Consider the following 27,397-nt stretch of genomic DNA (forward strand, 5'->3'; position numbering starts at 1 on the left):
GCTCAACAGGGTGCTAAAATTTAGCCCCTAACAGTTGCAAATCAGCCCCAGTCAGCCTGATTTACAGCCCACAAATCAGCCTATAAATGAAGCTGTTGTGGAAGAAGTAGATGAGGAACAGATAGCCATTTAGGAGTCCGGACGGGTGCCTAATAGGACACATGTATGTTCTCATTACGTGGTAGCAGATTGGCAGCTCCTTTGCCTAGCAGGACACGTGTATGTTCTCATTAGACATCTTGTTATTATGTGCATCATGCTCTCTTTGCCGCACATGCAATGCCGAGGAGGGGTGGGAGAGACAAGCCAGACTGCACTCCATCTTGCAGAGAAGATGACCATCACCCTTACCACAACAGATATTGTACTTGGAGGTAGTTAAATGGTTTCATGCACGTCGACTGTAGATGGATCGTCTCCCCCCCATTTCAGTACAGCGTAGACCCCCCCCCCCCCCCCCCATGCGGCACCTCGATCTCTCGTCGCATGAGCTCACGATATGAGATCAACCGGATCATCCTATTGGATCTACTCGGCTTACACATACGCCAGACTTGGGTGTCATCATCAGAGATTAGGATGAAATGTGAGTTCTACTTGCATTTTTTGAGAGCAACTAGGCCTGGATTCTTTGAGATCCCGAGGTACATGTAGATCCACATGTCACATGCTATGTGCATCGCAATTGGTAAGCTCAGAGTATCCTCCCCACCTCTGAGTAGAGATTGGTAGAGCCAAGAACATCCCACTAGAAGAGTGGATATGGAGAGAGTGCACCATAGGGCAGGCAGAGGACGAGGCCCACTATATGCTCAGATGCGGAGATTTCAATGCCTCTTCCGGGAGGCGTTCAAGCCACTGGCACAGGTGATACAATATGAGGACCACGAATGTCTCGGCAGTACCTGATAGAGCTTAGATGACATAGAGACGGAGTATTGAGAGGACATGCTGAGAGACAAGGCCAGCCCATTCAAGATATTGCCAAGAGATCCATCATTGATATCTTCACGGCACGAGCATCCACGTCAGCCACTCACACTGACACCTGTGCATCTACATCATCCCATTCAAGATATTGCCAAGAGATCCATCATTGATATCTGCACGGCACGAGCATCCATGTCAGCCACTCACACTGACACCTCTGCATCGATATCAGCCCATTCAAGATATTGCCAAGAGATCCATCATTGATATCTTCACGGCACGAGCATCCACGTCAGCCACTCACACTGACACCTTTGCATCGACATCAGCCCATACGAGCCGTACACATGGGCCATATTTGTGTCCTAGAGAAGTCTTAGAGTGAGCAGGCTTGCTCCATCTTATGTGCCAGGCGCCCCCGAACCAGTGCACGGAGGATCTCCACCACACAGAGACAGATCCGTGAGATTCTCCGCAGACATGACATGCCCTCACCATAGCAACATCTTCCATCAGGAGGCTCATAGAGTTATGTTTCAGTTTTCAGTGTTCTTTTTTAGTTTTTCCATGGCACAAGCATCCACATCAGCCACCCATGCTGACACTACTGCATTGACATCAGCTTATACCAGCCATACATAGGGGCCATATTCGCGTCCCAGAGGAGTCCTAAGTGGGTAGGGCTACTCCATCCTACGTGCAAGGTGCCCCCGACCTAGAGCATCGAGGATCTCGACCACTTAAAGACGGATCCATGAGATTCTCCGATGACATTACATGCCCTCAACATAGCCACATCTGCCATTAGGAGACTTATAGAGTCATGTTTCAGTTTTCAGTTTTCGTGTTCTTAAAAAAATAAAATAATATTGTTTCTCCATGTCACTGTATACCCATGGTATCAATGTACTATTCATGGTCTCATAGGCCCTTGGGGTCTTTTGTAGATGTTAATATATGTTTCTTTCTTTCTACCCTCAAACCCTATCACATAGGCATGAGTGTTTTACACTCAGCAGGGGCAGCGGGATTATATAGGACCCTGCCCACATACACGAGCACAGGATCCTCTGGCGTCCAATATCACCAGAGAGAGCGCGATTCCTTTCGAGAACCAGACACCCCCCACGACATTAATCTCTCTCTCTCTCTCTCTCTCTCTCTCCCCCCCCCAACATCCCCCCCCCCCCCCCCCCCCCCCTCCCCCCCTGCCCACCCACCAAAAGAAGAAGAAGAAGATATTATTCGATGCCGCCACAGGGAGGCACCACCACAGGAGGTGGATATCATAGCACTATATTCCAGCTAGGACACGTGAGGTGGTTGTTTCTGCGTACTACATTGTATACACAGGGTTCACAAAGTATGTAGGCCTTGCTTTTTCTCTTTTCACGTTGTCTTGACATCTAGTTTTTACACATGGATTACATGTAACATCTTTTTGGTCTCGTAGACCCTCCACGGGGGCGAACACTTGATGTCTGATATTGTTGCACTTTATGTGTAGATAGTCTTTGAAGATCTGGCCAAAGCTAGAGAAGCGTTTGTTCTGGCATCGGATCTTCACCTTGTGTACCAGGTCACACCTATATATGTTGAGCTCGAACCAGATTGGAGTCTCTACTACAAAAAGTTTGTGGAGCTCTCCCCATTAGATCAAGTGAGCGAACATACTGTCCTCTTTCTTTCTAGTGAGCTGACCTTTGTTGAGGTCCATGAACAGGGTGTTTAAAAAATTGTCCTTGGCCATCCGTTGTCAAGCCGTGACACTATTTTTCTGATTTGTAGGCAGTTGGAAATCGGGTTGGTGTAATGGAGCCCTTTTTGATGCGCATGGCACATGGAGCTCCTATTGTTGAGATTCGGGGCCAGATTACCGGGAAGAGCCCCAGAAGAAAGGGTGCCTTCATTTCATCCGTGATGCGTGGTAGTGGAAGAAATAGTCCAACAAAAGTGACAGTAGAGCAAACACTTCGAGTTTGCAGGCGCTTTTACGTGTCACTAATGCTGGCAAAACTCATACAGGTACATTTCTTTTGATGAGTGGCAAAGACTCATGCAGTGTAATCATGCTTTGGGAACTATTCTTGCCTCTTCTTAAGATTCCTTATTTGTTTACAGGCACTTCCTGCTTTGGAACCGCTCTAAAGTTTAATTATGTGCAGGAGGCACCATTGATGGACGTTTGTGAATCGTTTAAGGTAGCAAGAGGCATGGTACAAGCACTTCAGGAAATCTCAGGGAGATTTGCATCCATGGTCTCTGTTTTCTGTGAGAGGCTTGGATGGCATGACCTTGAGGGGTTGGTCTCCAAGTTTCAGTGTCGTCTGTCCTTTGGTGTTAGAGCAGAGATTGTCGAGCTTGCAGAAATACCATTTGTAAAAGTAAGCAGGACTTTTCCTTTCCTTTGGTGGTTTGTTCTGCTACTATAGTAACTTGATTGTATTCTTGGCATTGAGTGTAAGGAATGTAAGCAATTTTATTGACTGCGGTTGTGAACAGGCATCGCGAGCGAGAGCATTGTACAAGGCAGGCCTGCGAACTCCTGAGGCTGTGGCTGAAGCTACCGTATCAGAGCTGACAAAGGTCCTTTTTGAGTCTTCTTCCTGGGCATCTCAAGGTACATTCGAACCTCTGAGACCAAGCCTGCATATTGGATCTGATGTTTAAACTGTGGTTCACTCGAATAACCACATAAAGTTTAGTATAATCATATTTCTTTTTTCTGAACAGATGCTTCACAAGCTGCTTTGCGGCATCGAATACAAATGGGGATGGCGAGAAAGATACAAAATGGAGCAAGGAAACTAGTACTTGAACGGGCAGAAGCAGCCCGAGTTGCAGCATTCTCTGCACTTCGTGCCCTTGGTGTAGATGTTCCAGCTGCCTTATCTCAGTCACTGGCAGAAAATAGTGCTCTGATCAGGAAACAAATTGAAGGGCATGAAATGCCTTTAGTTGTTGATCTGGTCGAGATTGATACAAAGGATGGCAGAACGGAGCAGAATGACCATGCAATGCTCCACAACCTTTCAGAAGTTAGAAAACCCCAGTTGAGTGAGGAGGCTCGGATGTCCTCTTCACGTAGTAATGAAGCTGCTTGTGAGATTAAACAGCATGCTTTGCATGGGAATCCTACTATCCCGGGGGGTGAGCTAAGGGACCAAATTTTGCTTAATGGCAATGATGGATTGAGTAATGGTGGTCCGTTGGACGTGGACGGTTTGAATGGGGGTTTTGATGAGTTTTTCTCTTTGTGGCAGGAAAAAAGAGAGTTTATTTTTGATTTACACTTCAATATGTCTGGTAGGGATACTGGATCTCCTGTATTTGATATCAGAGGCATAGCTATTTGTTGGGTAGGGTCTCCCATTTATTACGTTAGCTTTGGGGATGCAAACAATATGGGAAAGGATAAAGATGTGTATAAAACCATCTGTATGCTAGCAAAAGACAGGTGGAAGAAGGTAGCTATGATGTTCTGTGCAGAGGGAGTGCGAAAGGTGACCTGGAACTGGAAAAGTCAAGTCATTGCATTCAAATACCCTTCGGTTTGTGTGGCTACATCAAGGCAGATAGACCATCTGACTGCTGGAACATTCGAGCCAAGTAGTGCAAACAGACAGATGGTTGGTTTACCTGGAGTCAATTTAACAGAACCACCGGTTGATATTCGTCTTGCAGCTTGGCTTCTCTGGCCAGACGAAGAGAGTGCACAAAACCTCAGCCTTGAGCAGGTAGCCACAACTCTTGGACCTCAGTGTTATCAATTTATGGCTTTCTTGCTTGTTTAACAATGCAAGGAGTGATTATTTTTGGGCTGTTACAGTAGCTAATATTGCATGGATTTTTTGGACTTAACAAGTGCTGTGGTGCTTGTGACATTCTGACTGTCTCTTCAGGAAATTCAGAAGAGGCTTCCAGGAAACATATCAGCAAAAGCAAGCAGAGATGGCAGATGGATAAATCAGATGGGAAGGGTTGCTCACAATGGATGCTGTCGGCGTGCTGCTCAAATCCGTGCACTTCATTCGGTTATTTGGAAGTTGATAATAGCTGACGGTCTGGATCAACCACTTCTACAGCAGGAGATGCCTTTGGTAAGATGCAAACCAAGGCTTTTTGTTTAACAACTTCCTTAGTGATAGACTCATCAATGAAGGAAGTAGGTAGGTCTGTTAGCATATGTCACAGGTTTGAGGCATTCCAGCTGCATTATGCAGCTTCATCACATATATAATGGCTTTTCATCTGCAAGTCGCTGTGCACATAATTTTTTAAGTGTTGTTGCTTTCGTTTCAGGTTTTGATACTTGCAGAAATGGAGGCTCGTGGTATCAGAGTGGACATGGAAGGTTGTAAATGTGCCCGTCAGCATCTAGAAATAAAGATCAAAGAGCTTGAGAGCAGAGCTCATGAGCTTGCTGGGGTGCTCTTTTCTCTCTCTGTGCCTGCAGAGGTTGCAAGCGTGCTGTACACTCATCTGAAACTACCTGTTCCTGCTGGATGTAACAAGGGGAAACATCACCCTAGCACTGACAAACAGGCATTGGATGCTTTGAGGTATGGCCATATTTTTGGAGATAATACAAGCTTGAATTGTTTGTATCTTGTTTCTAACGGGTAGTATCCTTCCTGCATGTATCTGTGTACATAATATGTTTTGTCTATTGAGGTTAAATCTTGGTGTTCTTCTTGAAGGGGTCACCATCCTATCATTGAGGTGATTAAGGAGCATCGAACTCTTTCAAAAGTTCTTCATAGCACTCTTGGCTCAATTCTCTTCAAAGCCAGGCCTATCATAGCTGGAGAGGGTCAACCTGGTGCTAGTAAATCTATCATCTACCGTGTGAAGGGTCACTGGCTACAAACATCTACTGCGACTGGCAGGCTTTCTATGGAGGAACCAAATCTTCAGGTAAAGTTTGCATGTGTCTTAAATAAACAGATGGTTACATTCTGATATTTGATACTGTGAGTGAATTTACTGAATCCTTCTAGGGAGCACGAAGATTGGTTGGTCCAAGTTCTTAATGTGTGAATCAGAAAGTTCTGGTGCATCACACATCCACATTTCACCCCACGAGTTTCATGCTCCTCTTCTTTTTGTCCCTGTATATGTACTTAATTTACTGCTCTTCTACCTACAGCTTCTTTGGTGTGCTCATCTGGGGTGTGTGTGTGTGGAACTGTGTCAAGGACTTTGCAGAACTTTAGTTAGCAACTGTGTAGGTTCTCTGCTTAACCTCCTCAACAATGATCCAGAGTGAAAAAATGTGGTTGGACAGTTCAGCGAGGAATAGTCACGCCTAATTCTTGTCTGATGTAGGCTTAGGTCTTTTGCCTGATTACCAAGTTGTGCCTGCATTTCTGTCCCCAGTATCTTGGCCATAATCAAACCACAATAAGGGTCTACTGAGTCCTGGAATTTATGGATGGCCAGCTAATGTGGAATCATTACAAGTGATAAGGGGAGAAGAAAGCAATCTTATTTTTGTTGTTTACTGTGTGCTACTTCATTTCAAGTTCACCTCAATATACTCCATATGTATAGGCATGTATGCATGTGCGTAGATGTGTTAGGAGAAAGAGTAGCATACTGAACATCTCCATCTGGACTTTCCAGATACATACGTTTTTTTTGGGGGGGAGAGAGAGAGAGAGAGAGAAAGAAAGAAAGAAAGAAAGATATATGAACGTCTGCAAAAGGCCAAAATTGGCCTATGAGACAAACAAGTAGTACAATGATGTTCCTCCAGTCATCAAGAGGAAAATGTGGAGTGAGAATAAAATGTACAAGTATGACAACACGACCATAGGGGACTCAATGGTGGTGTACAAACGAGAGGGTGTGGATGGAGTACTAGGGCTACTAATGCATCTCTATATGCTGAAGGGGTGATACAAGTATGATATGTTATCTACTCCTAACTCCATCTAGTCCCATAGTGTGGGTACAATATGTCATACATCCGATCTGAGGATGCCGTAAATGTCTGGAACATGCGTTCTGGATCAGAGCGAAAATGTGCCAGCTGCTCCTGGACCTCCTGCTGGTGTCGAGACTGGATGGCCGCGATCTCTCTGTGGTGTAGCCGTGGTGTCTGGTAGCCGGCTAGTCTGGGTCGTCACCTAGCTCGAATCTCCTCCGCTCGCTGAGATGTCACTCCCAATGTGTGTGGCTGGGCTACTGGTGCCAATCTCTGGAAGAAGTCCATCAAATGGGACTTTCTTCCTCCGCTATGATGTGCGGGTGTCTGAAGTAAGATCTCCCTGTGTCTCTGTAGTGCTAGTAGTAGTCTGCCTAGCTGTCTCTGGTCCGATCTCTCCCAGATCTGTCTAAGTGATGTGGCCCCTCTAAAAACCTCAGGATAGCATGCCCTGATCTCGTGCAAAGCACCACACTGGCAAACAAAATGCTCCTCTGTCTCTACCCCCGTCTGGCATAATCTGCAAATGCGCTCTGCTCGAGGGATGCGTGCTGCTCTCCCAGTCTCGATCTCTAGTGGTGTGATGAGACCCTTAGTCGCCCAATGGCTACTCTGGCTCCATGTGATAAGTGGACCTCCAAGTATCGCGGTCGCTGGATGAAGCCGTTTGTGGAGGTGCTCAAGAAGTGGTCTCTCTAGTAGAGCATCTTCGTCAGGAGTGGCTGACTGGGAGATAGCCAAGTCTCCTGTATGTGGCCCTGCCAAATGTCATGTCTCATGACTCTGTTCCTCTCTGTCTGAGAGAGGCGTCTGTGTGGTGCAGCTAGGTCATACTGTAAGGGTGGTAATCTGTCAATATCAATCTTGTGTGATGATATCCACTGTACCACCTGGGAGTACCATGACCACGTATGTCCCTCCTCAGCAAGCTGTCTGGATGCCTCAAAAGCAGCCCGAGATACCCGATTTAGTGGGAGCTCCCGCATCTTGTGTATAAAAGATATAGGCTGGAACATGGCCTCTACGAACATAGGTGGTACAGCAAACTCCGCTCGAAGGATATCATGTGGTACTGAAGGTTTGCTGCGGATCACCCGTGAGAGCATCAAAATCTGAGGGCGCTCTATCTGTGTCCATGAGGATGTAGCCAAACCTGGTGCCCATACTGTTGCTGCATACATCAATGCTGGAGTAACTAGTGTATCAAATAGCCACGCCTTAGTACGGGGCTCCTGGAAGTGTGCCTGGTGACACTGGCGTTCCAAAATTGCTAGTGCTGCGTACCCTTGTGTCACTCTGTCTTTGGCTGCCTGTGCCATAGAGAATCTCCCTGATGAGCTGGTAAATGTGACCCCAAGGTATACATATGAGCCCACCACCTCTACCTGTCCCCGGGCGAGTGTAAGGATAGTTTGGCATCTGACTGCTGCTGATGTATGGAAGACCATAACCTTGGTTTTCTCAAGGTTCACTGTGAGTCCTCGCTCCGCACAGAAAGTATTTAGGCCCTGTAGATGCCTTTGTAGCCCTGTCCGAGTATCCGACACAAGAATGATATCATCAGCATATAATAGAATGTGTACAGTCGTACCCGAGATGTCAATCCCAGAGCCTCCTCCGTGTATGATGTAGTCTGGTACCTCGTCGATGTATAAGAGAGAGAGAGAGAGAGAGAGAGAGAGAGAGAGAGAGAGAGAGAAATGAAATGATGGCTGGCATGTGCGATTGCTGTGTGATTGCTGCGCGACTGCATCTGTAATCTCCAGCATCACTCGCCTTTCGATTCTCTTCTCTGTTCATACCCTACTAAGCGTGTGTGTGTGTGTGTGTGTGTCTGAGAGAGAGAGAGAGAGAGAGAGAGAGAGAGCCCAATCTTTAGACTACGCAGGCTCTTAGAGAGAGAAGACAAGTTTGGAGAGAGAGCTATCCACAGAAGGAGCTCGCGTCGTTTGTCGCGGCTGCGTCTTCAGTCAGCTTTCCAAATCTTCCTACCGAGCTGATACAGTACAAGGAACATGGTGCTGATTTAGGGTTTGCAGCTACTGATTTAGGGTTTGTAGCTGCTGAATTAGGGTTTGCAGGTGCTGAATTAGGGTTTTCAGGTGCTGAATTAGGGTTTGAGAGAACGGGTTTTCTTTGCTTTTGTACATGGTTTTGGATGACCTGGTTACTGCTGTTGGTCGCATGGCTGCCAATAGCCTTAACATGGATCTTATTGAGGAGATGATCGAGAAGGATGTGGGTTATGCTTCAGATGCCTCGTAGCAACAAAAACGTCAAAGGCTTGATGTTGATGCAAGCTACACTCCGGTGAATGTTGGAGAGAATGCAGAGGAAAGTTCTCAGGTACCTTCTCCGGAGTTTGCACGTTTGCTGCAGATCACTGGTGAGCTTCTGCAAGAATATGTGAAGGCAAATAGCGTGCAAATGGCTGCAGTAGATAATGGTGGTGTGGCTGATGTATGCATGGAGACTCCTTTGTTGCTACAACAGCTAGCAGATTTTCATGATCGTGCTGCTATCTTCTTCTTTACTGGGCGTATTCCGTTGTTGCCTCGTCTTAGAGCATGGTTGGTGGGCCGCTTGGTGTCGCCTGAGGCAGTTGAGGAGATTTATGATGGTCCGAGAGGCTTTCATGAAATACTTTTTCGCACTTCGGAAGCCGGTAGGGCAGTCTTGGAGCAGGTATGGGCAGTTGGTTCATGTGGTTCCGTGGAAGCCTATGGCAGAGTACCAAGATATGTTGCGCCAGGCTTGCCTAGTTTGGGTTGAAGTGAAACAATTCCCACCAATGTTTTGGCGTGTTTTACCAGGTCTCATGGGAGGTATCGGTGATGTCTTGGTGGTGCCTCGAATGACATCTAGAAAAACCGAAATCGTCTATGCATGTTGTGGGATACTGGGAGACCTAGGCCGACACATTTGCGTGTCAAGATGGCTGGGCTGCAACCTTTAATGTATGAATTGAGCAACAACCTTTAATGTATGAATTGAGGTGGGATACATTTGCTGGCCACTGTTTCAAATGTGGTGAGATGGGCCACTTTGTCTCCGAATGTCCTAAGAAAGAACAAGTTGTTGCTACCAAGGATATCGTTGATGGGCAGTTGCCCATGGAAGATGAGCATGATGCTCCTTTACATGATGCCCAGCACATGGATGTACATGTGGATGTTGAGAATGAGGTTGAGCAGCCATGGGTGGAAGTACGTGGTAAAAAGACATGATTTGTTGCCCCGCGGGGGGATTTCTCAGATGCTGTTTGGCGGGGGCCTTTGCGTACTCATCAGGGGCCCTTACATACATATGCTCGTCGCCCTTTGGGTTCAGGTGCCCAGCAACAGACCAGGATTGAGAGGCCGGGAGGCCAACTTTCTTAGGGTATAGGGGCTCTTGGGGTGGATAGAGTAGAACGCTATTCTATTAGAAGTCGCCTAACAAAACAAGCACAACAACAATTGTCTCTTGTGTTTGGTTCGAAGGGTGAGGTCATCTCGCCATGGGATGGTCATTACCCTTCGGCACGTGCTCGGGAACTCCAAGGGCAGTTTGAGATCACAAATACCATGTCTAAAAATGCAATGCTTCAAAAGGTTCGTGATTTGGCAGATTGTCCTGGGCCTAGTACACGGCCTTGTTGATTCCTTTTCTGGAAAGGCTTATGAAAATTGTACAATGGAATGTAAAGGGTATTTCTTCGCGCCAAAAGCAGTTCAGGCTTTGGCGTACAACTTTTTGTCATGGTTGGGATGTTTTGTGTGCAGTTGAACATAAGCAGCATAAGTTGGCTGGCAAAGCCTATGTATATAAGGGGTTTCATGTTTTCTACAACGGACATCCTGCTTCGCAGTCAGGTGTTATGTTTGCTGTTCGTTCGCAGTTTCAGCCTTCTCTTGTGATTCAAGATGTTTATGGAAGATTTCTAGTGATACAGATTGTTTGGGATGATACGCCTTTACGGTTGTTAGGGGTGTAAGCTCCAAATAATGCTCGTGCACGCCGTTTGCTGTGGAATGACTTGTGTGCTCTTTCAATCTCTCATCCTGGCTTTGTGATGGGAGACTTTAATATGTGTGTCTCCAGGGAGCAAGCCACGTCGCCTCATTTTGTAATGGATGGCCCGGAGAGAATGGCGTGGGAAGTTTTTGTCGCAAGGTCACTAAAACAAGACATGTGGTCTTGGTTGCATCCAGATGAAAGGGGTTACACTTATGCCTCACAACATTTTCGGGGCACTTATGCTAGATTGGATAGGATGTATATTTTACATCAAGATCTCTTTTTGCCAGAGGTTCTTGCTATGATGGTTGATCAGCAACAGGTTCTCTCGGATCATTGGCCGCTTGTGTTTGAAATGGTCTATCATCCTGTGGATGCATCTAAAGGCTTGTTGGGACGCTTGCCTTTGCGCTTAAATCACAGCTTTTTGGAGCATGAAGTTTTTGATGTTTATATACGACATTTCTCCACAAGAGTGTCCATGCCTGATTATCATGCTTGGCCAGTGTTCCTTACCAACATATGGTCTTGCTAATGGCTCTATACAAAAACAGCATGTGGCTCTTCTTGAGTCGCTTTTAAAGGACTTGCAGGCGTTCATGTTTACTGACTCTATGGATGCTGAAGTTGTGGATGCCATAGAATGGCTGAAAAAGGAGCTATCTAGGGTGCAGGAAGCACAATATGTTCGCTTTAAACTACTTGCACGTCTTGATGCTTTGCGGGATGCTAATTGTCAATCTCATCACTTCTATGATAAGTTGCATCAAAAACATATGCGTGAGAATATTGTTAGGCTGATGGATGCCCAAGGCAACCTTGTTACTCAACCTTCTGAGGTTATTTAGCATTGCATCAGGTTTTATGAAGATTTGCTTGCCCCTCGAGAGGATGCCTCGCCGGCTGTCCTGGTTGCAAGGGAGTCATTTTTTGTTGAAGTACGATATCAAGTTGACACTAATGTGGCGGTTCAGCTTGATGCTCCTGTTACTCAAGGGAAAGTGGAAGCTGTTCTCTCCAAACTTCCCATGGGAAAGAGCCCTGGTTGGGATGGTTTGACAAATGAGTTTTTCCGAAAATATGCTGATCAGCTTGTAGAGCCTTTGACGCTTATTTGTCAAAGGGTTTGGGATGAGGGATATATGCCTGCCGATTGGAAGTTGGGCATACTTCGTTTCTTGCCCAAAGTCCCTTTGCCTACTTCTTTGGCTCAATGGCGCCCGATCTCACTTATGGGTATTATGTATAAAATCTTTACAAAGATTTTTGCCAATCGCTTGCAGAAGGTGCTTCCTACTCTTATTCATCCATATCAATATGGATTTGTGCATGGCAGGAATATTTTGCATAATATTCTTAATGTTCAAATTGGAGTGGATTATGCCAAGGCAAAGAAGCAAGAGATTGTGATGGTGCAACTGGATCTTGAAAAAGCCTTTGATCATGTCTGCTGGTCTTTACTTTCTCAGTTAATGACAGCCATGGGCTTTGGTCCCAAAATGGCTAATTTGGTGCATTTACTTGGCTCTGGCTCTATCACGCGGATTATGCTCAATGGAGGACTTTCGGATGGTATTTCTCTCACCCGTTCTCTCCGGCAGGGCTGTCCTCTTAGCCCTCTTTTCTTTGCCATTGCCACTCATCCTATGTTATCTCGCCTAGATGCTATGGCATCGCATGGTGAAGTGGTTGGTTTGCATCTCCCTCATGGCAAGCAATTGGTTGCTCAAGTCCTTGCAGATGACACTTTTATGTTTCTCAGGGTTGAAAAAGCCAATATAGATGGAGCAATGAAAGCTTGGAATAATTTTGCATTGGCTTCTAGGTTGAAAATAAATTCAACAAAATCAGCCCTCATTGTATGCACGGAATTTAATCTTGAGGCATTAGGGTGGCAAGGCCGTGTGGTGCATACAGGAGACATTGTTCGTCATCTTGGGTATCCGGTGGGTGTGGATGTGGACCCCCAAGCGCTTCTTGGTTGGATTTCTGCTCGGATCTCGGATAAATTTGTGTATTGGAAAGCTCAAGGGTGGCCTATGCACGTGAGGGTTAAGGTAGCTCAGGTTATTATGCTTAGCATGATTTCCTATTTTTTGCCTTTGCTACCTTGCACACACAAATCTCTTCTCCGTTTGGTTGCTCCCATTCGGTTTATGCTGTGGAAGAGGAAAGGAAATATTATGGGTCAAACATGGATAGCTTGGAATCACATTACGACGCCCAAAAGAATGGGTGGGGTTGCTTTACTGGATGTCCGCTTGCATATGGTGGCGCGTAGGTGGGCGCTTTTTCAGGATATGTGTTTGCAGGAGCAGCCTTGGGTATTCATGGCTCGTGACTTGATTGAGTTGGAGGGATCGTCACATGGACGGACACGTGTGCAGGCTTCATGGTGGGACATTGTGAATGCGGCTAATCTTGTCTGTATTCGCTCATCTCACATTTTATCGCATATTCTCCTTTCTTGGCATGAAGTTCTACTATTGGCTCGGTGGGATCCTGGTCATGAAAGACTACTTTTGAACTCTTTGCAGTTCGAAACATTTGTGGAGTCGCGTGTCATTGTTTGGTCAGACAGAGATGCTTCACGCATACGACTCAACCGCATGGTCAGGTTAGGCTTGGTTAGAATCCGAGATGCTGTGATACCTGGTCCTGACAGGCCATATTCGTTTCGTCGTATTCGGCAGCACTTTAGGGTTTGTCGGACATTTCAGCCTCTATGGGTTGACATCATGCATGCAGTTGAGCCTTTTACTCCATTGCCTCGGCCATCTGCAGATCAGCCTTGGCTTGATTGGGCACTATGTAAATCTGGTGACTTGATATCACTTTCAGCTGACCAGGTCTATCATAAGCTCGTATCAGAGAAAGATTGGGTTTTAGCCAAGGCCAATAAGGTGTGGGGATTGCACAAATCTAAATCATGGTGGCAGAAAACTCTTATGCGTGGTTGGCAGTCTAAACTCCCTTACCAAGGTAAGGTTTTCATTTGGAGGATGTTGGTGGGAGGGTTACCTACACGAGATCAGCTCAGCCGTCGTAAAATTACATTGGCCTCTTGCTTCTTCTGCACGACATGCACTGAAACAGTTATGCATCTGTTCATGAGTTGTCCAGTGGCCCGTCAGATTTGGTCTTTTGTCTCTCGTGTTTGGGAGGTAGTAGAGAGGTCTACTGTTTCGGCTCATCAGTGGATATTTGGGATTTGTCCTCAAGTCATTACTTTGGACAGTGACCTTGTGATATTCCATTTCCTTAGATGGACAAGACTTTGGCATATTTGGACTACACGGAATGGGTTCATCTTTGATTCCTTGTCTGGAATACATGGGCACATTCTATGTATCCGCGGTTTGCTGCTTTGGCAGTTTTCTTCTCTTCTCTCAGCTCAGCTACTGGATGCAGATGTTATTTCGTTATGGTCTACGGCAGCTCGGCTTGCTCATCTTTGATGCTTTTATCTGGGATGCTTATTTGGCTAGGAGGCTTTCTTATTAGTGTACGGGTTTGCATGGTCATGATCCTTTAGAGGATCTTTTGTGGGGTTTTTTTTGGGGCCATAGGTTCTGTGTGAGCCATGTGGTTGATGTACATTTTTACATATAATATAAAACACCATTTCACGAAAAAAGAAAGAAAAAAAAAAGAGAAATGAAATGATATATTAACGTCTTCAAAAGGCCAAAATGACCTATGAGACCAAAAAGGTTACAACAATTGGTGGATCTGATACAATGTCTGTGTAAGAAAAGCCAAAACAACTAAACAACTAACTGAAACTGAAACAACAACTATGAGGAAAAGTAAGGTACTAGGAGCTCCTAATGGATAACATCTGGAAGGAAAACTCCAGCAACAAAGGTAAGCATCATATACATCACTATCCAAAGATGTCTCTCATCGGTCGATGGCGGATATCCTCAATGTCCTCCATGGTGAGTACTTTGACTATGCCGTGCTAGTATGGTCCTGATCCTCTGTTGTAGTCTCCGTCGGTGTCGAGATGGGCCTCTCATCTTGGGGCACCTGGACCGCCCCAGCTCTATAGCCCGATCAATCAGTGTACCTCTGGTGTGGCTATACTCTGGGGCTAGCTGCAATGCCTGCTGGCTTGACTGCTCAATCTCTGGTCGAAAGAAGTCTGTAATATTCCTCTGTAAGTGTCTCTCCCTCTCTGATCCCCTCCCTCTGAAGCAAGTATAATCTGAGGCATCTCTGATCCTGGTATCTCATGACACTGGAAATGGTCCGAAACCCTCTCTGAACAGGCAGTGAAAACGGCCTCATATCTCATAATATACTGGACAGTGACATATGTAATGTAACTCTGTCTCTGGCTCCATCTGGCACAACTGACAAATCCTGGCCTGAGCTGGTACTCCTTTGAATCTGCCAGTCTCAATCTCTAGCTGGTGTGAGGATGTGCGCATCTGACCAATAGCACACCGTACCCCATGAGAAAGATGAGTATCCATGTAGCTGGGTCTAATCACAAACCCATCCTCCGTGAGATGGAGAAGATGATCTCTATAGAAAGCCATCTTCGTACCAAGCTCGTGTGTCGGCTGTATCCATGTCCTCCTAGTGTCCAGCTGAGTCAAGTCCTGCCTGATAAGTCTGGTAATCTCTGCCCGTGTGAGAGAGAGAAAGAAAGAAAGATATATGAACGTCTGCAAAAGGCCAAAATTGGCCTATGAGACAAACAAGTAGTACAATGATGTTCCTCCAGTCATCAAGAGGAAAATGTGGAGTGAGAATAAAATGTACAAGTATGACAACACGACCATAGGGGACTCATTGGTGGTGTACAAACGAGAGGGTGTGGATGGAGTACTAGGGCTACTAATGCATCTCTATATACTAAAGGGGTGATACAAGTATGATATGTTATCTACTCCTAACTCCATCCAGTCCCATAGTGTGGGTACACAATGTCATACATCCGATCTGAGGATGCCGTAAATGTATGGGACATGCGTCCTGGATCAGAGTGAAAATGTGCCAGCTCCTCCTGGACCTCCTGCTGGTGTCGAGATTGGATGGCCACGATCTCTCTGTGGTGTAGCCGTGGTGTCTGGTAGCCGGCTAGTCTGGGTCGTCGCCTAGCTCGAATCTCCTCCGCTGGCTGAGATGTCACTCCCAATGTGTGTGGCTGGGCTACTGGTGCCAATCTCTGGAAGAAGTCAGTCAACTGGGACTGTCTTGCTCCGCTATGATGTGCGGGTGTCTGAAGTAAGATCTCCCTGTGTCTCTGTAGTGCTAGTAGTAGTCTGCCTAGCTGTCTCTGGTCCGATCTCTCCCAGATCTATCTAAGTGATGTGCTAACACACGCACCAGTCTGGCTCCCGTCCATGTCAGCAAAATACTGGCCTCTTCACATGAGACACTGGCCTGGCCTTAAGTGAACAAGACACAAAAACTGGAGATGGACCAAATGGTCGGCCAATTGGTGACATCTCCCCGGGCTTCTAAAGAGTTGTCCTCAACTGAAAAGCCTCAAGATATGCCTGCAACAACTGCGGGTAATCAACAAAATAATCCTCATTTACCCACTTGGCATCAATAGGCAAACTTCACAAGGTATCTCCTGGAAAGCTTTCCGGCAGATAGCTTTCGCTCCTTGTGAAAAACAATCTGTTCTGGCTGGAGGATCTCCTCAAGCTCTTCAATCTCTGGCGGATCTTCTGTGACAGGCTCATCAGGATCTGGCCCCACATATTTTCGAAATAGACTGACATGAAAAGCATTGTGAATCTTCCAGTGACTAGGTAAAGCAAGCCTGTATGACACTTCATTGATCTTGTGAATCACCTTGAAGGGTCCATAATAGCGAGGAGAAAGCTTAGGATATGATCCTTCTCGTCCTGGCCTCTTCCGAAGCCTAGCCTTGTCAAATTTCAGCAAAACCCAATCATCTTCTTTGACTTCCATGTCCCTTCTGTGCTTGTCAGCAGCCATTTTATGCTTATCCTGAGATCTTGCAATGGCTGTCCACACCTGACCAAAGGCAACATCCAAGTCACGAACATATTCATCAGCTGCAAATATCTCATCCTTAGTACGAAGGATGGGTGGCAATACCACTCTGCCATAGATAATCTCAAACGGAGCCTTTCCCGTGGAAGCATGGATCGTATTGTTGTAGGCAAACTCAACAAGTGGAAGATACTTCTCCCATGCAGTCTTTTGATCTGCCACATAACACTTCAATAAATCCAACACGGCTGAATTTGCAGCCTCACTTTGGCCATCGTTTGGGGATGATAAGTTGATGAAAACTCAAGCGTAGTACCCATATTATCAAATAAAGCCCTCCAAAAGAGGCTTGTAGTCCTGGGATCTCTATCCCCAACAATGGATTTAGGCATACCATGATGCTTGAAAATATTAGCAAGAAAAAGCTTTACCATATGATCAGCTTTAATGGTTTTCTTGACGGGCAAGAAATGAGCTTGCTTGCTAAACCTGTCCACAATGGTCCAAATAGCATCATTCCCATGCTGGGATGTAGGCAAATCCATAATAAAATCCATAGTAATGCTTTCCTAAGGTTGCGAGGGAATAGGCAATGGCTGAAGGAAACCTGGAGGTTTTTGCCTATCAAATTTCACCTTTTGGCAAGTAATACATGTACGCACATAAGCCTCAATGTCTTTACGCATGCTCGGCCAAAAGAAATATCTCTGAATCATGCGTGTAGTAGGCATGATACCTCTATGACCAGCAGAAGGTGGAGCGTGACATTCGTCCATAACCTTTGGATGCAAATCCTTCACCACACATAGGCAATTATCCTTCATAAGATAACCCTCGTTGATAACATAAGAGGCATGTGAATGACCAGCCATCAAATCAGTCCATATATGGCAAAAATGTGCATCCAAATGATACAAATCACGCATAGCAGATAAGTCTCCATGAGATGCCACTGAGACTGCAGCAACATAAGGCATCCTGGATAGTGCATCGGCCACCACATTTTTCTTTCCTGGAGTATGCACAATCTGAAAATGAAACATGGAAAGAAAATTTGCCATTCTCGTCTGCTTCTCTGAAAGCGTTGTTTGAGATAGAAAGTATCTCAAGCTTTGATGATCTGTCTTGACTACAAATTCAGCCCCAAGAAGATAATGTTTCCATATCTTTAAGGCGTGAATTACAGCCAAGAGCTCTTTCTCATAGATATCCATATGAAGCTCGGCATCATGCAAACGACGGCTCTCGTATGCAACTGCATGCCCTTCTTGATTTAGGACAGCTCCTATGCAATCACCACAAGCATCACATTCAACCACGAATGACTTGTGCAAGTCAGGAACAATCAATACTGGACCACATATAATAGCATGCTTGAGCTGTAAGAAAGCATCCTGTTCCTTTGAAGTCCATTTGAAAGTGATTTTCTTCTATGTGATATCATGTAGAGGAGTGGCAATCATGGCGAAATGCCTTATGAAACGCCTGTAGTACGAACATAATCCTAGAAAACTACGTACTTGATGTACGTTTTGCAATTCGGGCCAATTCCGAATGGTCTCTATCTTTGCAGAATCCATTGTAACTCCATGCTTGGATACAATATGCCCCAAATAATGAATCTCTGAAAGGAAAAACTCACTTTTCTTGGCATTGATGAAAAGTTTATGCTTCCACAACCCTTCGAATACTGTGACCAAATGAGTTCTGTGTTCCTGCTCATTCTTGGAGAAAACCAAGATATCATCAAAGAATACTCCTGTGAATTTGCGATGGGGTCGGAATATCCTATCCATCATTCGATTAAAAGTGGCAATTAGTGAGACCAAAAGGCATTACCAAAAATTCATATAATCCGAAGGCTGTCCTGAAAGCAGTTTTATGGACATCTTGTGGCACCACGCGTATCTGGTGATAACCACTCTTCAAATCAAGTCTGCTAAAGCAAGCTGAGTCATCAAGCTTATCCAAGATATCATCAATTCGCGGAATTGGGAATCTGTTCTTGATGGTAAGCTTGTTCAAAGCTCTATAGTCCACACACATACGGAATGATCCGTCCTTCTTTTGAACAAGAAGCAGAGGAGAGCAGTAAGGTGAGGAACTGGGCTGAACCAAACCTTTCTCTAAAAGCTCATTTACTTGCTTCATGATTTCTTCTTGTTGTGCAGCACTCACTCGGTATGCGGGTTTGTTGGGTGGAGAACTACTTGGCACAAGATCTTTGCGATGATCTTCGGGCCTTTGGGGAGGTAATTCACCTAGCAATGAATCAACAAAACAGTCGTTGAATGCATAAAGAAAATTCAGCCTATCATTAGACATAGCATCCACATTTTGATGATTTGGCACAAGGCTATCATGAACAAAAACCAAGTACGCTGAAAGACTCTTTTTCATTGCTTTATTAATTTGGATGTGTGATACAAGTGGGATGGAATCCCCTTCTTTGCCAGCATCAATAAAATGCATGCGGCCTTTATGCATAAAAGAAATCATATTGGACTTGTAGTCTTTGCGGGGCTCAAGCCCATGGTGCCACGGCTTGCCCAACAATACATCACATCCATTCAGTGGAGCAACTAGGAAATGTTCATTATCAAGGTAGCTCTGGATATGGATACGCAACTTCCCTATCAAGGGGGTAACCTGCACCTCTTTACCAATAAATGCAGCTTCGGCTTCAATCTGAGGTCCCATGTTCTCAACCTCAATACCCAATGCAGCGGCCATTTGCATAGAGATGAAGTTGTCAGTTGCACAGTCATCAAACATGAATAAGGCGGGCTAATCCTTGATTTGCCCCCAAGCCTTGCAAACCATTCGCTCTTTTGCATCATGACTTGTATTGCCTTGCACAACCTTGGTGTGCTTGTCCTCGTGCTTTGGTTTGCGATCTGGGCATTGTCGGAACATGTGGTCTTTGCTACCACAAGAAAAGCATTTTCCATCCTTGGCATATTGCTCTCTTTGCTCCGGGGTTAAGCCGAATTTGTTCTTCCTTGGGCCCTGATCTTTAGATGTGTTATTTTCAGCTTTACCACCCTTGTAGGTGTCCCGGAAGTTCTTTTTAGGTGGCTGTCCACCCTTTTGCAGATTTGGGACAGCCTTGTCTTTCCCCTTTGAACCTCCTTGATCCTGTTTAATCTTGAGCACCAATTGCTCCGTAGCAAGAGCAAAAGCTGTGAGCTGTTGCAAAGTATGTTTCGGGTGCAATTCAATGCCCGAACGATATGCTGGTTGCAGTCCAGAACGAAACTTCCTCTTTCTTTCATCCTCAGTGATTTGCATAAAGGGAGTCACTTCCAGCAACACTTTCCAGAACTTGTTAACATACTGTTGCACGCTTTCATTGTCTCTTTGTTCCAGCCTGTCCCACTTTTGAGTGAGCGTTTGCTGCGCATTTGGTGGCAAAAACTGAGCATAGAATTTGTCTTTAAATTCTTTCCAAGTGGAAATGGGATCCTTGGTGATCTTTTCAGTGATCCACCAATGAGCAGCAGTCCCTTTCAAAAACATGCTAGCATGGCGTACCTTTGACTTTTCAGTGAAGTCCTCATCGCTAAAAGCAATGTCGAACTGTGCCACAAATGCTAACACCTTAGAAGCATCATGTTCACCATGAAAAACATCAAATTTAATAGATTTGTCACCTGCTTTGAATTCCTTGAGCTTTCTGGCATGAGGCTCATGGTCTTCTCTTTTTCTTTTCCCCTTGTCCAACGGGGTAGCCCTATCTGCATGGGCTCCATGGGCCGTCATAGAAGTTTCATTAGGCACGGTGGCATGTGCTCCACGAACTTGAAACTCAAATGCATGTGACTTACCTGCATATGGCAATGTCTCTTCATGAGACAACTCAGAAGGCAAAATTTTTCTGGAAGCAGACCTGTCACCATGAGATACATGTCTTGCATGCATGTGACTTTCATGCCCTCCATGAGCACTAGCATACATATATCTGTCAGGCTTTGTGCCTTGTGGAGAAGATGCATGTCGAGAGGTGACTGTCACCTCTTCCTTTTGCATAAAAGATTTCAGCCTTTGAGATGCGGGATCTCCATGCTTCAAACGAGGTGGATTTCTGAATTTCAGCTCTCCGTCATCCCCCTCTTTAATTTCACCTTTGCGGAGGAGGTAGGCAAGTGCCAACTCCCTTGGTTTCTTGCCCACTTCCGGTGCCATGGATTCGAAAGTTACATCTACCATTGCATCAGCCTTCCTGGCTTCAATAGCACTTTGCACATGGGGATCTTCATGCAAAAACTTTAACTCTTGCTCTTGAGCCTGCAAAAGTTTTCTCATATGTTCCATTTCAGCCCTCATAGCATCAAGCTCTTGTTCAAGCATAACTGTCTTTCCTGGAGACAATTGATCCTTTGATTCACTATCATTAACCCTTTCAAGGGGCTTGTGTCTTCCTCGCAGGGCATCAGACCCACGAGAGGCACTAGATGGACCCCTCGAATTAGGCACTTCCAAAGGGTTGCCTTGGCTGTCCATTGTGTTTAAAGTGTGCTAAAAGCGAGATGTCCAGTACACAGGTTCGTTTCCCCACTAGGAAGAGGGAAACAACATGGCTCTAATACCAATGAAACTGATCCTGTCAAGTGGGAAGACTCTGTTGGACACCCACACGCTTAATAGCACAACTTTAAAACCACAAATTTGAAATGGACAACTTAATACAATGAAAATGGAAATGGAAAGATGAAAATGAAATTGAAATGAAAATGAAATGGAAAGATGGACACCAGCACTGGGGCCGGAACGGGCTGACCCCCCCCTCAATATATGATATAACAAATACAATGCTCCATGGGTTCCAAGAACCAGATAATGTCCATGTACATATGAAAACAGTACCAAACAAATATGCTCGAAGTCGACGTTCGAAGTAGATACTCGAAGCAGAACGACCACTAGTGTGGTCTAGTCTCTATGGTCCTGTGCTTTCACTGGACTCCGCGGAGAGTGCCTTACTGGTGTTCCGAGACCACGCACAAACAGGCGCTCTCGTACTAACGCTTGGCTCTCCCGATCTCAGCACCTTTGGACGGAGGTTCGCCAATAGAGCTTGGACTACCCGGCACCGAACGGGTGCTACGGTGGGGAATGAATCCCTTATCAGATTTAACACAAAATACTTTATTTAAATCTGAAAATTCACTTACTTGAAGGTTGCAGATTGTAGACCAATACCCGAGGTATTCGTGTGTGTAGCTACTGGAGTGGAATACCAAGATGTAGCCTCTAGAAGAAAGAAAGAAAGAAAAAAACACCGCCTATGGAAAGGAAGTGCAACAATTGTTGAAGATGGCCCACGTCTGCCTGCAAGAGAACAAGGAAGTGCAGCCTGTGTGTATGCAGCGGCGTGATAGAGAGCTCACGCGGCCTTCTGGGAAAGAAAACGAGTGCAGCCGCCTGTAGTGCAGAGTAAACAGCCGCCCATATGATAAATTGGCGCAGCTGCCTAGGCCAATACAACCGCCTGCAGTCTGCTCAGCTGTCTTGTATAGTGGGCAGCCCACGAGTAGAGGGTACAGCCGCCACAGAAGGTACAGAAGCGCAGCCTGGGCAGCATACAGGCGACTGGATGAACAGCAGCGCAGCAGTCTTGTACAGTCGCTGCCTGAATATATTGATACACAGCAGCCTGGGAAGGAGTAGAAACGCTGCATGAATTTGAGGCAGCCGCCTGTGGGGAAACATGCGCAGCTAGTTCAGCAGTTGGCTCGTGTATGTGCGCAGCCTGAAGGAGCGAAGAGATGGTCGCCGGTCGTTTCTTCTTTACGAAAGATGGTGGGAGAGCACGCCCGTGGTATCCACGATGGAGATGATGGCTTTTTTAAAAAGGTTGGAGAGGGAGTTTAAACTAATAGTGCTGGCTGGCTCCCCACGCTTGCATGTGGGCGGCCAGCTCTAAGGGGGTGTGGGTAGGTGACCATGCCCACCCCCACACTCACTTAAGTGGGGCTCCCCACCTTGGCCCCTAAGTGGGTGCCCACTCTTAAATGAATGTGAACATTTAACCTTATAAAACAAAAGGTTAGAAATAAAATATTAAAACAACATGTGCCATATACTTACCACCTGTTCACATGCACCGAAACTCGTCAGAATACAGAGCAGACTTCACGACTCACTGGCAGGCGTCCCCGCTCAGTAAGTAACACGTCAAGCGGGCAAACACAAAAATACATGTCATGCGAAAACAGTTTCAAACATGCAAAACATGTGTGCAAGTGCAAATAGTAACATGGACATATCTCCCGTTCATGGAACAAGTACAAATATATGTCGGCACAAAACTGGCACAACGTAAAACATAAAAACCTGGTCTTCCTATGGAGTGACAGTCCCATAGGTAAGACACAATTCCAGGCACGAGTCTCCCTATGGTGTGACAGTCCCATAGGCAAAACACGGCACGAATACTGGGTCTTCCATGGCGTGACAATCCCATGGGTCGAACACAGTCCAGGTCATACACGGGTGGCACCAATTTGGCTCCCGTCCATACGACACCATCCTGCTAACACACGGGTGGCACCAGTCTGGCTCTCGTCCATGTCAGCAAAATACTGGCCTCTTCACATGAGACACCGGCCTGGCTTCAAGTCAACAAGACGCAAAAACTGGAGATGGACCAAATGGTCGGCCAATTGGTGACATGAACCTTGGGAAAAGCAAGGTTATGGTCTTTCACACATCGAGACAGGGCAGGAGTCAGCTGACATTCACTCTCGTAGGACGCCAGGTGGAGGTGGTGACATCATACGTGTACCTAGGGGTTACCTTCTCTGCAGCAACCACACGCTTCTCCATGGGTTCAGCAGCCAGAGCTAGATTGACACGGGGATATGCAGCATTGGCTATGCTAGAGAGACAGTGCCACCAGGCGCATTTTCAGGAGCCTCGGACGAAGGGGTGGCTATTTGACACATTAGTCACACCTGCATTGATGTATGGAGCAGCGGTATGGGCGCCATGCCTTGCTACCCATTGGTGGACACAGATAGAGAGACCATAGGCCCTCATGATGGCACGCATGATACGCAGCAAACCGTCAGTACCTCATGACATTATCCGAGCTGAGTTTGCTGCGCCTCCTATGATGGTAGAGGCCATATTTCAGACTATATGCCTGCTAGACAGATTCAGAGAGATGCCACAGGACAGATTGTCATACAGAGCTTTTGAGGCATCTAGACAGCTGGCTGAGGCAGGAGACAGAGGATCATGGTATGCACAGGTCACACATTGGTTCTCACAGCATGGCCTATACATGGATCATCTACCACCATTCCAGTATGACAGGGATGCACCACATATCCGTCTCTCACATAGTGAGAGGAACAGAGTATTGAGACAGGACCTATGGCAGCTCTATACACGAGAGACATGGATATCGCCTACATAGCCTCTTCCACCGAAGATGCTATACTACAGAGATCACTTCATGAGTATCACTGATGATAGATTTATAGAGAGGCCTAGATACATGGAGGGCTTTTTACCACACGGCTCCGGAGTGGCTATTGGTCAGCTTAGAGTTTCATCACACCGATTGGAGATTGAGACTGGCAGAGCAGCACGGATCCCTCGAGAGGAGAGGGTATGCAGATTGTGCAGAGAGGAGGTGGAGAGTGAGGAGCATTATGTATGCAGATGCAGAGCATATACAGCCATGAGAGAGAGATCCCATTTTATTCAGAGAGCCACATTCCCTACGCCAGATCTTTGAGGCAGCAGACCAGTGCATACTGGGGAGATTCATTCTAGACATACAGCGCCACAGAGAGACATCATTACAGGCTCAGACAGCTCCAGAGGGGGGACGACAGACACAGATTACTACATTTTTTCAGAGATCCATCCCACTCCCAGCCCCTACACGGTAGGGAATTACTCTCCAGAGAGCAGAGACACTCAAAGCCTGCAGGAGACAGAGGACACCTGGCTTTCGGACACCACGCCTATACAAGAGAGAGATGACAGAGATCAGCGCTCAGTTTCATAGAGAGGGTGCGGAGCGACTGGCTCGCTTCAGAGCACACCCAGGCATGTTCTTCAGGGAGCTGTGGACACCCCCTTCATTGATGTATACCATTTTATACCCCCAGTATGGTACAAGATGGAGCTAGCTAGGTTGCATATCATGATTGTATACTCCATGCATTCTCCTAGTAGTAGAGCTCCATCTCCTCCCCCACTCATTGTACTTATTGCACACCCAGATTCAGCTTTTTAGTTCAGTACTTTTTCATTTTGTTGGGGTGACAGAGGATACCCCATACAAGTACACCGATTTGTCTCATAGGCCGAGTTCGGTCTTTTGGAAGATGTTAATAAAATCTTTTTCTTTCTTTCTTTCTTTCTCTCACTGGGGAGGGGGGGGGGGTGTTATTAGCCTCTGTTGTAAGGAGCTGGTTATAAAAATTGGAGGCAATCCTCCTGACCATGTCAGGCTCCGAGTGGAGTATACCTGAGTGTGCTGCAACAACTGTCTTACACTTTCTCTGCTATGAGATGGACCATGAGTAGCAAAGAAGTGTTTGTTGCATCTACCTCCCATCTGAGTCCAAAATGACTCTTGGGCATGATAGCGAAACTCTGCTTGCTGCTTCAATGCACAAGGTATTTGCAATCCACCAGGCATCATCGTGCTTTTCATGTTCCCTTTGCAATGATGCGAATGCGACTCTTTGCCGAGTATCAGGAACAATATGAGAACTCCAAACATCCACCTACTGTGAAAGCTCTACATTTGAGTAAAAAGACTCTGGGATACACACACAGGGAGATCTTTGATGCGTAAGACCACCAGGCAATGGTTAGATTTGGAAGTGCTATGAGTGCATACCCACCTCTGTCATGAACCCACTCATCCGGGCATAAATGCAACTTGCATCCCTCCTTCGGTTAGTCAAAGAAAAGAGGAGAGAGTTTGGCCTCCTCAGGATGTCATCCTCCAACCAACAATCCCTGCCATGTACAGAGAGAACAAACCTCTCCCATGATGCCTTCTCTAAGGGGTGAACAATGCTCTCATGTCCCCCTTTTTTGTTAGCAGGTTGTAAACCCCCTCCAACAATCCAATGATCTGCATGAGGGAGAAGATCGTTGAGGGTTTTTAAAATATCCTCTCCCCTCTATGATCAGGAGCATACACATTCAAAATGCCCAATCGCACCCTATCCTGCATAAGAATGACCCACTGTGCTTTGGCAAGCACAATGACCCCATGGTCAATAATGTTGGGAAAAATAGTGGCTGACACTGAAATATATGCCACCTTTGGTCCCACCACATTTTGTCCATTAGTTCTTGACCAAAAAGTGTGACTGGCATCAAGTTTGTGCTCCTGAAAAAGCAAGATATCATAGGACCTTCCATAACTGCAGAGTGAAGCTGGTTCCTAATGAGTGGCTTCTAGCGGCGAGGAAAAAGACCACCAAGCCTCTGAAGAAGCAACATATCCATAGGACCTTCCGAAACTGCAGAGTGAACCTGGTTCCTAGTGAGTGGCTTCCGGCGGCGAGGAAAAACACCACCAAGCCTCTGAAAAAGCAAGATATACATAGGACCTTCCGTAACTGCAGAGTTCCTAATGAGTGGCTTCCGGCGGCGAGGAAAAACACCACCAAGCCTCTGCACATTCCATGAGACAACTCACATGGATTTTGACCGTGAAATTTGGCATCTGACCTAGTGCCAGATCTAGGGCACCTCTCATAAGTGTTGCGGAGATGCGGGAACAGCTTTGGAGTATTGGTGAAAACCGACGTGCAGATAGGAGAATGCAGTGCATGGTCACAAAAAGTATGAGACTGCAGTGCATGTACATCCAAATGCGAAGTATCACCAACTATCTGCACTGCATCCTCACCATCCAACTGAACTGCATCCTCATCATGAGCATCATCATCTGAAGCCAGGGACTTGGGGTGCTCCACTGGGCACTCCGGCGGTAGGTCATGAGTGGGGTCTTGGGACGCGTGTTGACCTGTCTCACCCAACGCTATACAACACAGGGCACAGGAGCGGCTGGAGGTGGGGCTGTGTGATGGGGTGCTGGCGACACTTTTTTTAGTGAAACCACTATCTCATTAAAAGAATCAAGGTACATTCATAGTTGTCCCAGAGTGGGGCAGCTACTACTTAGTTCAGAAACAGTGAAAAATTCTTCTAGTTGTTGAAAGGAAACGTTTCCGAGTTAAGGAGAATCTCAAAGGGATCGTAAAAGGGCTCGAGAGTGCAAACAATACCAAAGAATGTGAGGCACTCTCTCTAGGATGGGAGCATCGCCTACAAGAAGTAGTTGCAATATGTCTCCGTGCCAAAAGAGTTGCCACTCGGAATACCCCAGCCACACATCTCCATATAAACAATCGTTGCTTGAGGGGCAATCTGCTTTTCAATGCAACTTTACCACCAAGCAAGAGATTTCGACATATGCCAGAGGCGATTTGGATGGTCCTCAATCCATGGGGGTAGTAAGAGCAACCTGTAAGCCTTGGCTGCATACAATTGGTAAAAAGGAACAGGAGTATA

The 27,397-nt window shown here is 46.1% G+C and overlaps 1 protein-coding gene across 2 annotated transcripts in view; it reads left to right on the forward strand.

Moving 5' to 3' along the window:
- The window catches only part of LOC147629354 (MUS308 and mammalian DNA polymerase-like protein), a 127,217-nt gene that overhangs the window by 52,943 nt on the left and 46,877 nt on the right, over positions 1-27,397 (forward strand). Inside the window, exons 12-20 of one of the 2 annotated variants that reach the window (XM_086812591.1) lie at positions 2,438-2,590; positions 2,719-2,955; positions 3,096-3,314; positions 3,433-3,550; positions 3,664-4,667; positions 4,833-5,030; positions 5,233-5,284; positions 5,387-5,492; positions 5,631-5,847. In XM_086812591.1, the coding sequence (XP_086668717.1) occupies positions 2,438-2,590; positions 2,719-2,955; positions 3,096-3,314; positions 3,433-3,550; positions 3,664-4,667; positions 4,833-5,030; positions 5,233-5,284; positions 5,387-5,492; positions 5,631-5,847 (2,304 nt within the window). Of the gene's footprint in view, positions 1-2,437; positions 2,591-2,718; positions 2,956-3,095; positions 3,315-3,432; positions 3,551-3,663; positions 4,668-4,832; positions 5,031-5,232; positions 5,493-5,630; positions 5,848-27,397 lie in introns of both variants that reach the window. The other variant, XM_086812590.1, reaches the window with a different exon arrangement.

This window comes from Cibotium barometz, chromosome 18, assembly GCF_041138505.1.
Source record: "Cibotium barometz isolate CiBa-2024 chromosome 18, ASM4113850v1, whole genome shotgun sequence".
NCBI lineage: Eukaryota > Viridiplantae > Streptophyta > Polypodiopsida > Cyatheales > Cibotiaceae > Cibotium > Cibotium barometz.